General features: G+C 39.6%; 1 protein-coding gene across 3 annotated transcripts in view; it reads left to right on the top strand.

The window, feature by feature from the left end:
- The window catches only part of USP47 (ubiquitin specific peptidase 47), an 83,274-nt gene that overhangs the window by 38,247 nt on the left and 28,798 nt on the right, over positions 1 to 16,229 (top strand). For all 3 annotated transcript variants that reach the window (XM_066639250.1, XM_066639239.1, XM_066639261.1), the window contains 3 exons: positions 2,100 to 2,179; positions 4,683 to 4,832; positions 16,056 to 16,151. In XM_066639250.1, coding sequence (XP_066495347.1) covers positions 2,100 to 2,179; positions 4,683 to 4,832; positions 16,056 to 16,151 — 326 coding nt within the window. The remainder of the gene's footprint in view (positions 1 to 2,099; positions 2,180 to 4,682; positions 4,833 to 16,055; positions 16,152 to 16,229) is intronic.

The raw sequence follows: 16,229 nt of genomic DNA, 5'->3' as shown, positions 1-16,229 counted from the left end.
TGAAACAAGCAGAGGATGGGGGCAGGCACAGGTACGACGAGCATCCCCAGCAACCCATAAGAATGAGTACCTCCGCAACAATCATAATTGCCATCCACTACTATGAACATGCATGTTCATAATGCAAGGGTACCCAGCACCTCCACCCCCTACAGGAGTTACTGTGGTGTAAGCAGCAAAGGGCAGAAACAGAGAACTGCTAAAAATTCCATCACCCTAGGTTCACGTCCCTTTATGCCAATTGCACCAACATGTGCAAGAAATACCTAGTTGGCCACATTGGGACAAAAGTGGGAAGATAGCTTTCTTGGAAGAAGGCAGCCATAGCAAGTAGATATACAGGGATCTCCATGGCATTGGCTTGAGCCCCTTGGCTGGAAGGAACTCGCTTAGCAGGGGAGGTACTGGGACAAGTCACAAGGGGAACTTGAACAGCACTTGCATAAGACAGGGTGTTGGAAGTCTACAGCACAGGGTCACAGACTGGAAGCCAGCGAGACAAGTTTGAATCTAACAAAGGACCTGGCCTTCCTTAGCAAGGCACTTACCTTTTGTATGACTGGCCAGAAACACCCATGGCAGAGAGAGAAGAAGAGGTAGAGTCAGATCTACAACCCACATTGGTCAGTTCATAAGTTGCTCTCTAACCTGTAAGACACCGCTGACAAAGAGCACCTTTCCTACATTTCCTACAATATTTATCATCCCAGATCAATGCAAACAGACATACTTGGCTGGTAGATTATACCACATGGATCTATCAGAGGAAGCACTGTATGAGTTAATCTTTGGACGTGTATGTGACACAGAGCACCTCCTGCAGTGGCTCACCCACCCAACCACACCCACACATGCTCTGTGCTCTTTGCATCAATATCTGGCACTTGCTGGCATGGCTCTCAGCATGCTACCTCAAACTGGAAGTGCCAGTCATATCCAAGAGGCCTGTCGTTGTCTGTTGGTTTCCACTTTTCTTGTTCTTTCATTGGTGTAGTGTTTTTCTGGTATCAGGAGCGTTTGTTTTCTGGGGGTACTTGGGATATGGCATATGTTGACAACTCTTTGTATCACCCTTGTCTCCAATCTGTTTTGGCCTGCCCACTGGCAAAAGTTGCACTTGCATCCAAAGTACCGCAGTGTGTGCATCCAGAGCTTATCTGCCATAGGAAGAGCCGCTATGCCAGCTGAGCTGCTGTTGTGTATGTGTGTGGACACTGGCACCATGGCTTACTCTGCTAACACTTGTGCTATCAGTGTAGGAATAGGCAAGAATCTTCTTCTTGGAAATGAACTATAAATCTGTTAATTATGAATTCCCATTTGTTACTTTGATTTGTCATTGTTATTCAGTATCTAGCGGTTTTCGTACTGTACTTTGTACTGTACTGTGGTGTTTTCAGTATATCTTTTTTTTCTGAACCCTTAGAATCATTGTTAGAGTATTATAGCCTAATTTTCCTTAGTTCATGTTTGTAAAATACTTGAGCTAAAGTAAACTGAGGCTAAACAGACTGTACAGCTTTTAAAAATTTGTTACTGTGTCCAAATTGCAATTTCTGCAATGATGAATGATAATTGAAAATGCTTAATGCTTAACTTTAAAAGGCAGGGGGTTAGACTAGATGACCTGTTAGGCACCTTCTAACTCTATGATTCTATGAAAAAAAAATTCAAAAACAGAGCATGGATGTGTTTAGAAAGAATTATTACACTTTAGTCAAGCATGGAATATACAAGACTTTGTATAGCCCCAAAAACTAGGATCAAGGGACCTTTGGCAGCAATATAGATTGTGACATTGAAGGAAGAGACTGCAAGGAAAGAGGGAAGTACTTAGAAATGGCAAGTAGTACTTGTGTTAGTTGTGGTTTCTGAGTACTCCCCCCCACACACGCTACATCCCACATTACTGCCAGAGGTCCCTGACCATTGACAGCAGCTTTTGGGAGTAATTTGGATTTCAGTAGGGGTGAAAGAGATGCCTTGCACTTGTTGTAGGGCAACATTCTGGATGCTCGCCAATTTCATTCATTCTGTTTCTGTAGCTACAAAATGCTGTATATAAACAACTAAATAAGATCAATTTTATTTTGCAACAGCATGGCAGCAACATGATGTGCAAGAACTTTGTAGAGTCATGTTCGATGCTTTGGAACAAAAATGGAAACAAACTGAACAGGTATCATGCCTTTTTTCTTTGTAATAATGGGATAAAGAGGAATAATGAATATTGCTTGAATGATTCAGTGGATAGTGTTATCAGACCTGGGTTCGAAGACCGGTTGAGCCAAAGATGTGCTGTGGTGGTCTGGGGAAAACCATGCTTTCAGACTTGGGTAGCATGGAAATAATAATTCATTGTATAAGTCATCTAGAAGTCAAAAAAATTATGGCTAAAGATTGAGCCTGAAAACCTGGATCGACTTATGCAGTGAGTGAGGGTCAATGCAGTGAGTGAGGCAGGAGTTTCTGGGAAGCTTAGCAGCTGTCTGGTGAAGTGGGGGGTAGTACTGGGCTGAGAAGCAGGGCACAGGAGGTAGAGGGTAAAGGAGAATTTTTACTAGTAATTATGGTATTCAGAAGCAGCCATTTTAGCTTCTTCTCTAAGCAGGAAGAGAAGCGAAGGCGCATATGGGAATTGTAGTCTGTATGAGGGCTGCAGCTATGGAGGTGCAGCACTTAGCTCCTCACAAAGCCTCCTCACATCTCCCACAAGCCCCAACCACCTTCCAGTTTGGAGAAGAAGGAAAACGCCTCCTTTTTTTTTTTCTTGCTGCCTCAGAGCATTCCTGGTTGGTCATTTTCAAAGAACTTCACACCTCCTTAAGTTTAGGGATCTGGTTTTTAAAACACCAGGATGTAATCCTTATTTCCATCTGAAACAAAGTTCAAGGCTACATTTCATTTACATTACATTTACTTCTGAGTAAATAGGTTTGCAACTATGTGTAGCTGTGCTTGCTCACGTTCATTCCTTGTTGCTCGTCTCTCCACTGTGAATTGAATTGCACAGTCCCAGTTATGTGTTGCGTGTTATATGTTGAGCCTCTGGCTTAACATACCAGGCACCTTAAAGAAGGATTTGATTAATGCAGTGGTTCTCACACATTTAGCGCTGGGACCCACTTTTTAGAATGAGAATCTGTCAGGACCCACTGAAAGTGATGTCATGACAGGAAGTGACATTATCAAGCAGGAATATTTTAACAATCCTAGGATGCAGTTCTACCCATACTTACCCAGGAGTAAGTCCCATTTACTATCATTGTTAACAGAATATACATAGTAGCTTGTTAAAAGTACAGGTCTGTAACATTTCCCCAAATGCAGTCTCACATACCATGATAGCATCAAGTCTAATAAATTAAAAATAAAATATGGGTCCTGACCCACAGTTTGAGAAACACTGGATTAGTGGTTCTACTGGTATGTAGTTTATGGTACACTTTCTCTGATGGTGTTTACAAAAGGTTGTGAAGACCAGAATTAAAAAAGTTAATGAATAAAAATTTATTTTACAATCTTTTACTAAATTTTTAGTATATTGGACACTGTACTTAAGTACAGTACTTAAGTAATTAAGTAACAATTACTGGTAGGTTATTTTTCAGGATCTGGCCTCAGGTAAAATCAGACAAAACTACAGGTTGTCACTCGTTATCTGCTAGGATAACACTAGTTGCCGGAACCCCTAGTGGATTAAAAAAAAAAATCTGTGGATTTAAAAAAGTGAAAAAATTGATTGAAAGACCTACTTCCAGGTTTCTTGCCCCTTCACTACTCCTAATGGAATAAGGTTGTGCCTCGACATCTGTAGGGGTTTGATTATGGTACTCCCTGCAGATACCATAAAACCTGTTAAATAAAAACAGTTTTAAAAAGTGCATCCCTTCACAATTGTGGTGTAAAAACAACTCTTCTTACTGTTGTAGAGAGGCAGTCAGCAGTTAGAATTGCAAAGAATTCCCTGCCTGAAGAATGGAATATCGCTTGCATGACTGTCTCTCTACAGCAGTAAGAAAAGCAGTTTTTTAAAACTGTGATTTTAAAGAGATGCATTTTTCCGCTTCTCCAGGGATCAGTCCATTCCTTCTCATTTGCAGTGGCCATTCGTGTTGAGTCAAATTCGTGTATTAAAATCTGTGTATAGTCAGGCACCCCGATAAGATTAACCCCGACTTATCTGAGGGTCATAGAAAATTCCATGATATTTTTTTTGGGGGGGGGGGGGCTCAAAACCTGTCCTCAACTTATCTGAGATCGACTTATAGGCGAGTATCTGAGGTGCATTGGTGGGCTGTGACTGTACTGTATTGGGTAAAGAAGCATGATGTTTACCCTTTTAGTTTAGAAGGTGACTCTTAAAATTAATAGGATGCAGTAATTGTTGCTCTGTATTGCAGCAAAAGTCAGTTGAGCTAGATTGGCAAGGAAAACTATGTGTATGCTTTATTGTAGCACTGAGTAAAAGACACTGTTAATGAAGTAAAAGTTATTGAGAGATTCCGCACACATACCTCGAACAAAATCCTTCTTTCTGTAAAATATTGCATTGTACAACTCAGAATATATGTGCTGCATTTAAATGCCTTTGGAAGGAATATTGCATTGAGTAGATAAAGAAGCAGTGTTATTTGCGTCCTTCTGGGTTATGTTAAAATAATATTCTCTCTGAATTTCAGGCTGATCTCATAAATCGACTGTATCAAGGCAAGCTGAAGGATTATGTAAGATGTCTGGAATGTGGCTATGAGAGTTGGAGAATTGACACATACCTGGATATTCCATTGGTCATTCGGCCTTATGGCTCCAGCCAGGCTTTTGCAAGCGTGGTGTGTACTGTTAGTGCATCTTTACACACATTACATACTAAATGCGACAGTGGTATAACTTTCTTGAAAGGCAAGTATTGTCTTAGATACTCCATCTTGGGTTGTCCGTCTTTGTGCAATAAACCAGCTGGCAAGTTCTAGAAGGTTCTTAACCCTTCAATGAGTCCTACTGGTGCATGTTTTTAGGGGGAAAGAAATGCAGTTTAAGTTCATGGATACAATATACCATTATGTGCTTCCTCATAAAACTGTTGCAGTGTGTTACTTTTCTGCTGATGGGTGTGTGTTCTGTGAACATCTACCGAATGTCTTACTCTTGCTGACAATTGCATTAAAGCAGAGCAGCTGCTTAAGAAAGTGAAATTTTATCCTCTGCTATAAGAAGGAAGCTTTGAGATGCGGAACAATAGATGAAGTCTGACTTACTTTTGGCATAGTTACCCTGAAATAGTAGCAGTTCTAATACCCTCCCCCCAAAGCAATTCTAGGATTGGAACTCTTAAAGATTTTTTTTAAAGGAGGAGAGAATTCAAAGCAGAGAATGTGAACAAATGAAAGACCTAAGAATGGAAGATAAGCCAACTAATAAATAGCCACATAAATCTTTGTTCCAAATAATTATATATTATGGTAGGTGGGTTGCCCCCTAGCTTTCAAGATGGTTATCTGATAGTTTAGCATATTCATTGTATTTGCTTCCATAAATAATACAGGCAGCCCTCATTTTTCGCAGGAGTTCTGTTCCTGGAACCCCTGCAGATAAGAAAAACAGCAGGTATTTGATACCCATGGTTTTCAGCCCCATTCTGAACCCAGCCAAATCTGAGCTCCAGTCACATCCAGAGGGCTTTCCGAAGCCATCATAGGCTGCATGCATTGACCCACAGTTGTTTAAAGGTGGCTTCCGGTTTTTGTTAAAAACCTGAAATCGCCTTTAAATGACTCCAGGCTTCTTTCTGAAGCTGCAGAGGTTGCAGGCGAACGTGACTGTCTCTACAGGCTTCTGAAGAACCTCCGAATGTGAGGAGAGCACTGTTCCCCTCACTTCTGGAGTTCCAGGTCAGCCTGCATGGTGTCCTTGTGGACCCACAGATGAAGAAATCCGTGGGTACCGAACCCACAGATAATGCGGGCTACCTTTACTCGGCTAGAAATATCTTTTATACCATCTCTTAAATTCTTATTCTAAAGACCTATCTTTTATGCTATCTATTAAGACAAGCAGCTCCCTCAGTTTACAGCATCATAGAAAGATTCAAAATATCATGTTCTGACATGTAATTCAAATTTGAGATTTGCCGGTCCTTCCAGTGTCTCCCTTTTTTGTTGCCGATTCTCTTATTCCCCTCAACATGTATGTGCATGCACCCACACAATATAAAGTCATAAGATGTGAGTGATTTGTTTTTTGAAAACACCTAGAAGAGCTTACTGATGCTCTTTTTCATAAAATAGTGATGATGGAAGCTAATAAAATGGAGAAAGGTCAACAAACATCCTTCACAAAACAAGAAAATGTCAGAAAATGTGTGTCTGTGAATTCAGTCTTTCAAAAGCAAATGTAGAATAGTCATGGTGCCCTATTATGAGATAAACTTAAAAAGCAAGAATGTATGTATTCTTCAGATCTCTTCAGTATTAAAAGCATAACTAATTTGGGTACAGTAATCTGAAATGTGCATTCATGCTTTTGTTTTATTTTTTTGTTGGTTTGTTTGAATACTTACAAACATAAGGAGTGCCTTGTAAGTTCAGATCAGGGCCCACCTAGTTAAGCCATTTCTGCCCAACGTTGCCATATATGCAACAGGAATCAAATGTGTAGACCTGTGGACTGGGCAAAAATTGGTTAAGTATTCTTTCCATGAGTTTCAGAAGGCACTAGATCAGGGGTGTCCAAACATTTTGGCAGGAAGGCCACATCATCTCTCTGACACTGTGTCCGGGGCCAGGAAGAAAAAGAATATATTTACATTTCAAATTTGAATAAATTTACATAAATGAATTTATTAGAGATGGAACTTACATGAATGAATGAAGGTCTTGCAGTAGCTCAAGGCCTATAAAAGTCCTTGCACAAAGCAAGAATGGAGGGAACCCTCATCCTACAGCTCATGCAAGCGGTTGAACAGTCACCCTAACACTGAGAGCAGCTGTGTTGGGCCAGTATGGGCTGGCCTCCAGAGGGCCAGAGGCTCATTGGAGTCTCCCTATGGGCTAGTTTGGAAACCCCTGAGGGCCGCAAGTGGTCCCAGGACCGGGGTTTGGGCACCCCTGCGCTAGATGATACACAGTGGACCATTATCTATTTTTTGATTTTCCATATTTTAATAGAAAGCCAAATTTTAGTTGAAAGCTGTTTCATATCGATTTTTTTCCATTTTCATGTATTGTTTGTAATCTTAACTTGCAACTTAAGAAGCAGCAATTTAGAAGTACTTAATTGAAATCACCCAGCAGTTCTACTGCAGTGTGTTTTTATAGCTTGTGGGCATATGAAAATGATGGAGACCTGGTTCATGTGCAACACTAAACCATATTTTAATCGTGCCTTAGCTATAGGATCACAAACTTCTGAGTTGTGAACACTGGGAATTTCTAGGTCTGGACATTACAAGAATTTCTGACCTGTTTTAAACCAGCAATTGTGGTAGAAAGAATTATATTCAGTTTGCGGATTCTCAAGCAAGCAGCACTTGCAAGGTATTTGCGAGGTAAGTGTCTCGCTATCTATGGTCCCTGCGTCATCCAGTCGGAGGTTGCAGGGACCTTAGGTATGGCATCTGTGACCAGTGAGGATCCATTTAAAAAGGGCCAGCAGAAGCTTCAGAAGCCTTCCTCAGCCAATTTAAAGGAGTCTGTGCTGGTTGCAGGTGCCATTTTGAAGGTGCATGCAGCCTCCAGAAGGTCTCTGCTTAATTGAGGAATCTATTAGAGACCGTCTAGGAGCAGCAGGGACCTCAAAAGGGTGGCTGCAATCAGCACAGAGCAATTGGAAAATTTTTCAGTTTGGAAAGCTTTTCCTGATGAGTTTAAATGGGTTTGTGCTGGTTGCAAGCAATTTCAAATGCAAAGCCTTTAACCACAGAAGGGTGATATTGTTTAAATTTGGGGGTGGGAAGAAAAGTTAGTCAGCGCAGTTTGGATTTTCTCCAAAGTGTGCTGGGTAACTTTTCTCTTCCGCCACCATGTGTTAGTCTGTCAATTTCACCCTCCCATGGCACTTTGCATTTCAAATTGCTTGGAACCAGTACAAATCAATTTAATCAGGAAAATTCTGAATTTGATCAAGAAAAGCTTCTGCTTGCCATTTAAAAGAGTCCACACTAGATCCTTTGCACCTAACCCCATTAATAATGAATCATTGATCCTACAGTATCTGTGAACCTAGCCACTAGGTTTTCTTGTGCCAAACCCTGGTGCCTGTAAAACATCATTCTTCCCTTTGTTCCATTCTGTAGCCGCTTATCTTTGCAGCTGATCACCCCAGAAATCATGCCAGGCAGCCGCTCCTGCCTGGAAATCCAGACTCATAACCTGCTGGGATGTCGGACAGCGGAAGTGGCTGCCCAGTGTGAGTTTCTGTGGTGAGTGGCTGAAAGGATAAGCAACTGCGGTGTGGAACAATAATCACCGTGCCAAGCGGGGAAGACTTTTTTGGATGTAGCATTCCTGCAGTTTGGAGACCACTGCCCTAGTCCTTTACATGCAAAGAGGAAGAAGGAGCATGCTAAACCATGGTTCAGCCATTGTCTGTAATGACACCTGAAGTGAGTGGGTAAGAATAGGGGTGTTTAAAATGCCTCTTGTGTTTTGAATAATACTCAACACATCAAAGTTCAGAACTTTTAATGGAGGAGCATATAGGATACTAGGTGAGAATAATTGAATAAATTACTTTGCCTTTTCTGTATCTTTTAAAAAATGTACTATATAATTTTTTTTTAAACTTCCTCTGAAGTCGGAGGAAGAAGCATTCAACCAAATACTACATGGTTTGTACACTGTGTATATTTTATTACTGGAAATAGATATTTGCATAGATGTAGATATTGTAGCTCTTAAACATTCTTTCTAGTTCAAAAAACATTATTTTGTGTTGTGAATTTCTATTGAATATGATAATCCAGTTCATGATGTTCCCAGTTACTTAAAAAAAATTATTCTGTTGGAAATTGTGTTGATGCTCCTTTCATCTGAGCTATCTTATTACCTTTTCCTACATTGGATTACAAAGTTGGTACTTTTGATGGTAGAAAATATCTTAGTTGTGTAGACTTCAACAGTTGGGAACTATGGAGGATACTTGCTTTTGGAGAAAGGAAAAATCGCCTGTTTCTAAATGGAATTCTCTGAAGGTAGTATCCTCCATTGATCCACAGATGAGAAAAGTAAGGAGGTGTGGGCTCAAGGTCAGTTACAGTCATATAACGGGGTCAACACATGCGCTAATAGGGCTTGTGGAAGGGAATATAACACTCTTCAGATCTTGCTAGTCCATTCCTGTCGGGGCTTGCCACAGGCGGTATTACCCAAGATAGGGAATCTAAGGAGGATACTACCTTCAAAGAACTCTGGTTAGAGGTAAGTGATTTCCCATTTCTTTAAAACATGACAGAGGATGGATATTGTGTGTTAAACCTTTTTAGAAAGATAGTTTGCCACTGCTTTTCCACTACGTACTTCAGAATTTTAAATTTCAAATATATTTGTGTTCACATTTTAAAAACTTAATGGGAGTTTTGGGAAAACTTCTGCAGTTAAGGATATATCTTGTTTATTATTAATTCTTCAGATCGGGAGGAAATTGATTAGGTTTTAACTTTTTATATTTTCTTGTTTGTAACTTGGAGAAGTATTTTTTGATCTCATGATTTCACATCATATTGATTTATTGATTTCACATCATAGAGCCTTAGCATTTTTTGAAATTAAAATGGCTTGTTTACACTCTGTTCAAGGGAATATATAAATGCAAGCTTTATTAAAATAGATGCCATACATTTTGAAGGAATAAGTTATGTCCTTAACCTAATGATTTTTATACTTATGTACATCCAGAAGAAAACATTAGAGGGAGATTGTCATAATATGTGCTTGTCTACAGGCAAGAGATAAAAATTTTCTTTATCATAGCTAGTTTGATTAAAGGTGTCACTTAATGTTGTTAGGTTAGGCCTTTACCATTTCTGTATCTATTTCACTGCAATCCCATTATGAGTTTCTGTTCTTATAATGGCTCTACTGAAGTTTAAACCATTTTAAACCATTTCAGTAAGGACTATGCTTAAATTGCAGGCTGTAGGTTGTATTAAAAAAAAAAGAAATCCTATCTGTGGAAGAAGTTTTAAGATACAAACCTCCTTAGAGTCCATATGACAGCATTTGAAATCCATAAAAATGAAAGTTTTAGACTGATTATACCACCATTCGTCCTAATTATTGTGAAGCGGTAGGCATTATTGTGCAATTTCTTTCCTGACCCAGATGAGCTTTCTCAGTGACTTTTTAGCACACTTTAGTATTTTCATACTGCTTGAACTGAGATCTGCCTTTAGTCATGTTCTAAAATAAAGGCATGGCTTGAAGGAACATAAAGCATCAGCCTTGGTTCAGTTAAGCAAATGTCCATCTAGTCTGGATGAGATGCTTCCTGAGAACCCTGTGCAGGTAGCCTTTTCACCCGACATGAAACAAAATGAACAATACACTGCTTAAGTACAAATGACCCCAGCTTAGACCTGGGTAATTTGTAGCTAGTCAAATTGAATGTAACTTAGCCATCGATATATTGTTATCTGCCACATGCTGGAATCCCTGTTTTTGTAGTGCCAAGCTACAAAAACAAGTTTGAGTCTTTTATGGGTCCTGTACATTCTGACAGACCTCATTGGCTTGGTAGGTAATAAATTTGTAGACAGCTCTGTGCCACATTTTTAAAGTCTAGCTTCTTATGCTTTTATCCCACCTTTTGAATAAGTCCTCACATGTTTCCTGAAATAAAACTAATTTTGATAGCAGTTTACTGTAGATAAGACGCCTTTCTTCACTGAACTTGCTAAAAGTTTTCTGCTAATTTTCTCCCTGTCCAGTAGTTGGCACTAGAAAATGTTATTTGCTGACACGCAAATTGTCTTACTCTCCTATCTGAAATAATAAATATAAACTTGATGCCTTTATGATATTTGGAAGATAATTTATTGTGTCTCTGAAAATTTACGGATAAATTTGGTTTTGCTGTTATTCAATAATATTGTTCAACGCTTGCTTCCTCATGTGTTTACAAATAAATCTGTTGGAAAATGCAGCAGCTCATATTGATAAGTATTGATAATTAGAGTGTGTCTGCAAATATTGTTAAACTTGCACATGTACGTAGATATTGGTGGTAATGTACCACATGAAAAGTATGAATTCCTTGTACTGAATTAAAAGAGCAGATATTTCACCATGATTTATCAACCTATGGCATTGACCATATTTATATCTATAGAGATGCTTTGGTGGAAATGGTTAATTATTTCCACAAGAAAATGTTCATATTAATATATGTAAAAATTGCCATCTAAGACCAACATGTTAGAAATTGTAGAAATAAGCAAAAGTGAAAATTATTGTGTTAAGAAAAATACACTGAGAGCAAGCATCTCATACATATTATCAAAAAAGGTGAACTTTCAGTATTCCATTAAAGGAATTGTTTTAAGCCTCAATTTCACCCTGGTAAGCAATGAAGTAAATAACACATTATTCAGTTTTCCATTGAATTTTAAAGATCCATTGGAGCATCATTTCTTTTTGTTTATATAGCAATATAGAATAGTATTGTTGTTAACTTGCACATCACATGAAGTCTACATAAATTTTGCATAACTGCTTTCAGTCATCTACATATCATTTATTTTCTCGATAAAAGATGTAACATTTTTCTGTTATACTATATATTTTTCTGTTGTGTGTGTGTGTGTGTGTGTGTGTGTGTGTGTGTGTGTGTGGTTGCTTTTGAAAATCACTGGGAAACTTGCATATCATAGAAATGTTTGGTACAGTCTCATGTTTAGGAGACTTAAGAAATTATACTTAGCATTTGTTCCCTGAAAGGGCATAATTACTGGTGATAGATAGTCCACAATTCTATATGTTTTAGGTGACATGAATACTTCAGATTGTTTTGTATTTTGTATAGAGTCAAAGTACTGAATTGGTAATCCATTTCATACTTTTCAATAACTCTCCTCCTGATGCAAATTTATTTTAACTGATAATAAACCTTATTTTGTTTCTTCAATATTTAGAGGAATGAGTCTTTTTTTTTTTTAAGGCATTTTGGCAAAATAAAATAGAGCAGTGTGAAAATGCATTATTCTCTGCCATTTGACATTTTCTACAGCTTTTTTCTTGGTGAGCCATTGTGGTCTAGACAATGAGCTCTAGAGTATAGTCCTTTTGTAAAGAGTCTCTTCTCTTTCAACAGTGACAGAATTTTTGTTCTGTGGAAAAGCAGAGGCTGTAAAACTTTTGTTCTCTTTGTTCTTAGTGCTTCCCTGGGCTCTCAGAAATGAAGGGAGAAGGGATGAATTGGAGGCTTTTTGAAGACCTTCCCCTATCCTTGATCTCCTCCCAAAGTGGGATCCATCAAACAACATGCTTTAGATAGTAATCTTATAAGCTGTATACCAGCCATTTTGCAATTGGTGAGTCATCTGCCCAACTAAGCCCCCTTTATTTATTTAGATATCAGGGAACAACTGTTAATCATGAGAGACATTTACTTTTAAGCCATTTTCTTTTTAATTTGTCCTTATTTGCCTTTTAACTTATACATCTAATAACATGCCAGTGGTGTTAGTTGCACACCTGTTGTCTTTCCATTTTTTATTATTGAAAATATTGTTGGAAAGAAGAGAATAATGGGACTTGCCACACTGAAAAGCAAGATGGAAATCTTTAACATGCCACAAATTTCCAAAGGCTTATCCAGGTGATGCATCAAAGCATGCCCTTACTGCTTTTTAGCTGTTGTGAGATGGTCATGCAAGTCCCACTGCAAAGACAATAGTATGTTATCCAGTCCATATGCATGGTCAGGCTTTAACTTTTTTCCACATAGTTGTCATTCTACTGTTTCTTCTCTCCTCTCCAATTTTAAACAAACAAAAGGCAGGGTGATGTGTGCTCCAGCAAGTGTGTAAAAATGCACCAGAGCTGTGAAAGACTACAGTACTCCGAAGGCACAGTTCAGAAGAGTGCCTTGTCAGCACCAACTTGTGAATTGAGCCAAAGCAGTGTATTCCAAAATTCTGAAAGCTGAAATACCCTTCTTTTCTAACCTAATGGGAAGCACACTTCACTTTTATCCATTTTAGATGCAAGCCTTTTGTGTGTGTAAGGGTTACTGTTCCTCTGAGCTTATACACACCCCATGTTTCTACATGAGTCGTCATTCTGGGTGTATTTTCCTAATTGGAAAGCAGCAAGCCCGAGCAGTGACTCAGACAGAGATGCAGTTGGTAGCTTCCTCAGAGTGTGAATAATTCTGCTGCACCTTTTTATAAGGAATGATTTGATCATACAGAATGCAGAGGTGCTATAGAATTACTTTTCTGCAGCAGGTAATAAATGGAAGGAGCACTGAATGGTGCAGAATTAGGTAAGTTGTCTGTGGCTTTGGGATTGAGGACAAAATAATTTATGCTGCATTTCGTACCTGCCAGTATAAATATCTGTGAAGTCAGGTGTTGCACATAATGCAACCCTCCTATGTAGTCATAGAAAGGCATAATTCAAGAGCAGGGGTATCCAAAGTTTTTGGCAGGAAGGCCACATAGTCTCTCTGACACTGTCAGGGGCCGGGGGAAAAAAGAATTAATTTACATTTTAAATTTGAATAAATTTACATAAGTTTACATAAATATATTAAAGATGGACTTATATGAATGAATGAAGGTCTTGCAATAGCTCAAGGCCTATAAAAGGCCTTGCACAAAGCAAGGCTGCCCTTTCCTTTGCTGCCCCTACTGCATCACAGACATGAAACAACAAGCATTGGAGGGAGCCCTCATCCCACAGCTCACATGAGAGGTCAAACAGTTGCCCTCATGCTGAGAGCAGTTGTGTCGAGCCAGTGCGGGCTCCAAAAAATCTCTGGAGGGCCAGAGGCTCATTGGAGACTGTGGGCTCCCTGAGAGCTGCATTGAGAGTCCTCAAGGGCTGCAAGTGGCCCCAGGGCCGGGATTTGGGCACCCCGTTCAAGAGTGAGGCATTTTGCATCAAATAGGACTTCTACACTCTACTTCCGTGCAGGTTTGAAATCTAAGATTTCAGACTGATACGGCAGTCTTGTCTTCAGGAACAACTTCATCCATAGCAACACTTTGTTCCCCTGCTTCATTCTGGTCAGGAAGTCCAGGTTACTAATGAGAGATCCAGTGAAACTAACAGATTGTTCAGTCCCCTGTCCATTTCCCAACAGAGAACATCAACTGATAATTTAGTTTCATGGATGTAAGTCCCACTGAGTACAGTAAGACTGACTTTTGAGTATACATGTGTGGAATGCACTCTTAGGCAACTGAGGCTGTTTCAGTTCCAAACTCAGGTAGGAAGTCAGACAGAAAAGGTTTTTCGGAAGATTATGAATTTCTTCCAGAAATCCCAGGAGCTGGCTCTCCATGGCATGGAGGAGTGCACAATGGCTACTTACACAGCTTTTATTAGCCAGACTGGGCAAGGATCAAGAGTGCAAGTCAGTGACCTCATACTTCCAAGGTTCCTGTCCATATTGTCAGACTGAACAAATTGGGGGGGGGGGGGGGAATCCATAACTGCAGCAGTTATGCCAAAGGCACCTCATCCGGAGCTGCTAACATGGGAGTCCAGATTATGGTGGATGCAAATACTTTTATTTGCCAAGTGCTTTGCAAACTAGTCACAGCGGGCGGTGTCTTCTGTTGGTGTCCAACTTGTGGACCAAGAAGTAACAGGCCCTGCACAACCTGGAGTAACCCAATTGACCAGCTCTCCAAAGATGCAGTGGTGGCAGAGAATTAAGGTTTCTTTGCTATCATCATTACCATGGAATAGGCCTGAAGATAAACTCTAGCTAGCCCATGTTTGTTCAGATTCATCACAAGTTTACCCCCACATTTACTCTAATTGCCTAGCAATGTTTCATTGCTTGCAGCTGTGAGGAAAATCAGGAACCGTCTTGGCTTGAGTATCCTCTCCCCATTTGCAACCATGTTAAAGTCTTTGACCATTTCCCCATTCCAGGGGTAAACCAGGGCTTTAACAGGATCAACAACCATCTTAACAGAAAAATCCTCTAGAGCAGTGTTTCTCAAGCTGTGGGTCGGGACCCACTAGGTGGTCGCGAGCCAATTTCAGGTGGGTCTCCATTCTTTTCAATATTTTATTTTTAATACATTAGACTTGATGCTACCATGGTATGTGACTGCATTTGGGGAAGTGTGACAGATCTGTACTTTGAATAGGCTACTATGTTTATGCTTTTTACTCCTGGGTAAGTGTGGGTAGGATTACAGCCTAGGATTGTTAAAAAATTTCCCTGCTTGGTGATGTCACTTCTGGTCATGACATCACTTCTGATGGGTCCAGACAGATTCTCATTCTAAAAAGTGGGTCCTGGTGCTAAAAGTGTGAGAACCCCTGCTCCAGAGCCATCAAGAACCCATTAGAATTTATAAACCTCAGGGCAGACCATCCTAATAGATGTGTCATCTTTGCAGAGGTTTGAACCGCCAGTAAGACTAAACCCTATCTCTTATTTAGTGTGTGTAATGTTAACTTTGTTCCTTTGCAAACAAATATATCTTTAAACCTTTAAACTGAGAGGGCCAGAATATGAAGTGAATCTACCTTCATGACATCAGTTCAGAAGCAACTGAGTATGTCACTGTGACTTAATGTGATGTGCAAGATAACAGACATATTTGTTTTAGATTGTGCTCAGTACCTGATGAAAGCATCAGTCATACAACAGATGATGTGTTATTGGTCATGATTTGACTGCTTACCTATAGCAATGCGAACGACTTACTTTTTCCTCCTGACTCATTCACAGTGCATTTTTATTTTCAGTATATGGAATTCAAGGGATTTTGGTTTCAGAATTTTAAATCGCCTGCCATATGACTTGCTTGCTGTGCATTTTCAGATTACCTGTATGTAACAGGTGCTCAAATTTTCTTTTTTTTTAATTAGGAGGAAGCGCTGCATGCATTCATTCAACCTGAAATTCTTGATGGCCCCAATCAGTATTTCTGTGAAAGGTGTAAAAAGAAGTGTGATGCCAGAAAGGTAAATGCACATCTTTTGACTGAAGTCTGCAGTGTTACATCTCCCTCTTTCTCTGAAGCTCATTGTTGCCTGACTGCC

Source organism: Tiliqua scincoides, chromosome 1 (genome assembly GCF_035046505.1).
Source record: "Tiliqua scincoides isolate rTilSci1 chromosome 1, rTilSci1.hap2, whole genome shotgun sequence".
Taxonomy (NCBI): domain Eukaryota; kingdom Metazoa; phylum Chordata; class Lepidosauria; order Squamata; family Scincidae; genus Tiliqua; species Tiliqua scincoides.
The sequence above is the reverse complement of the archived record's forward strand: the minus strand, read 5'-3'. Positions and strand labels throughout refer to the sequence as shown.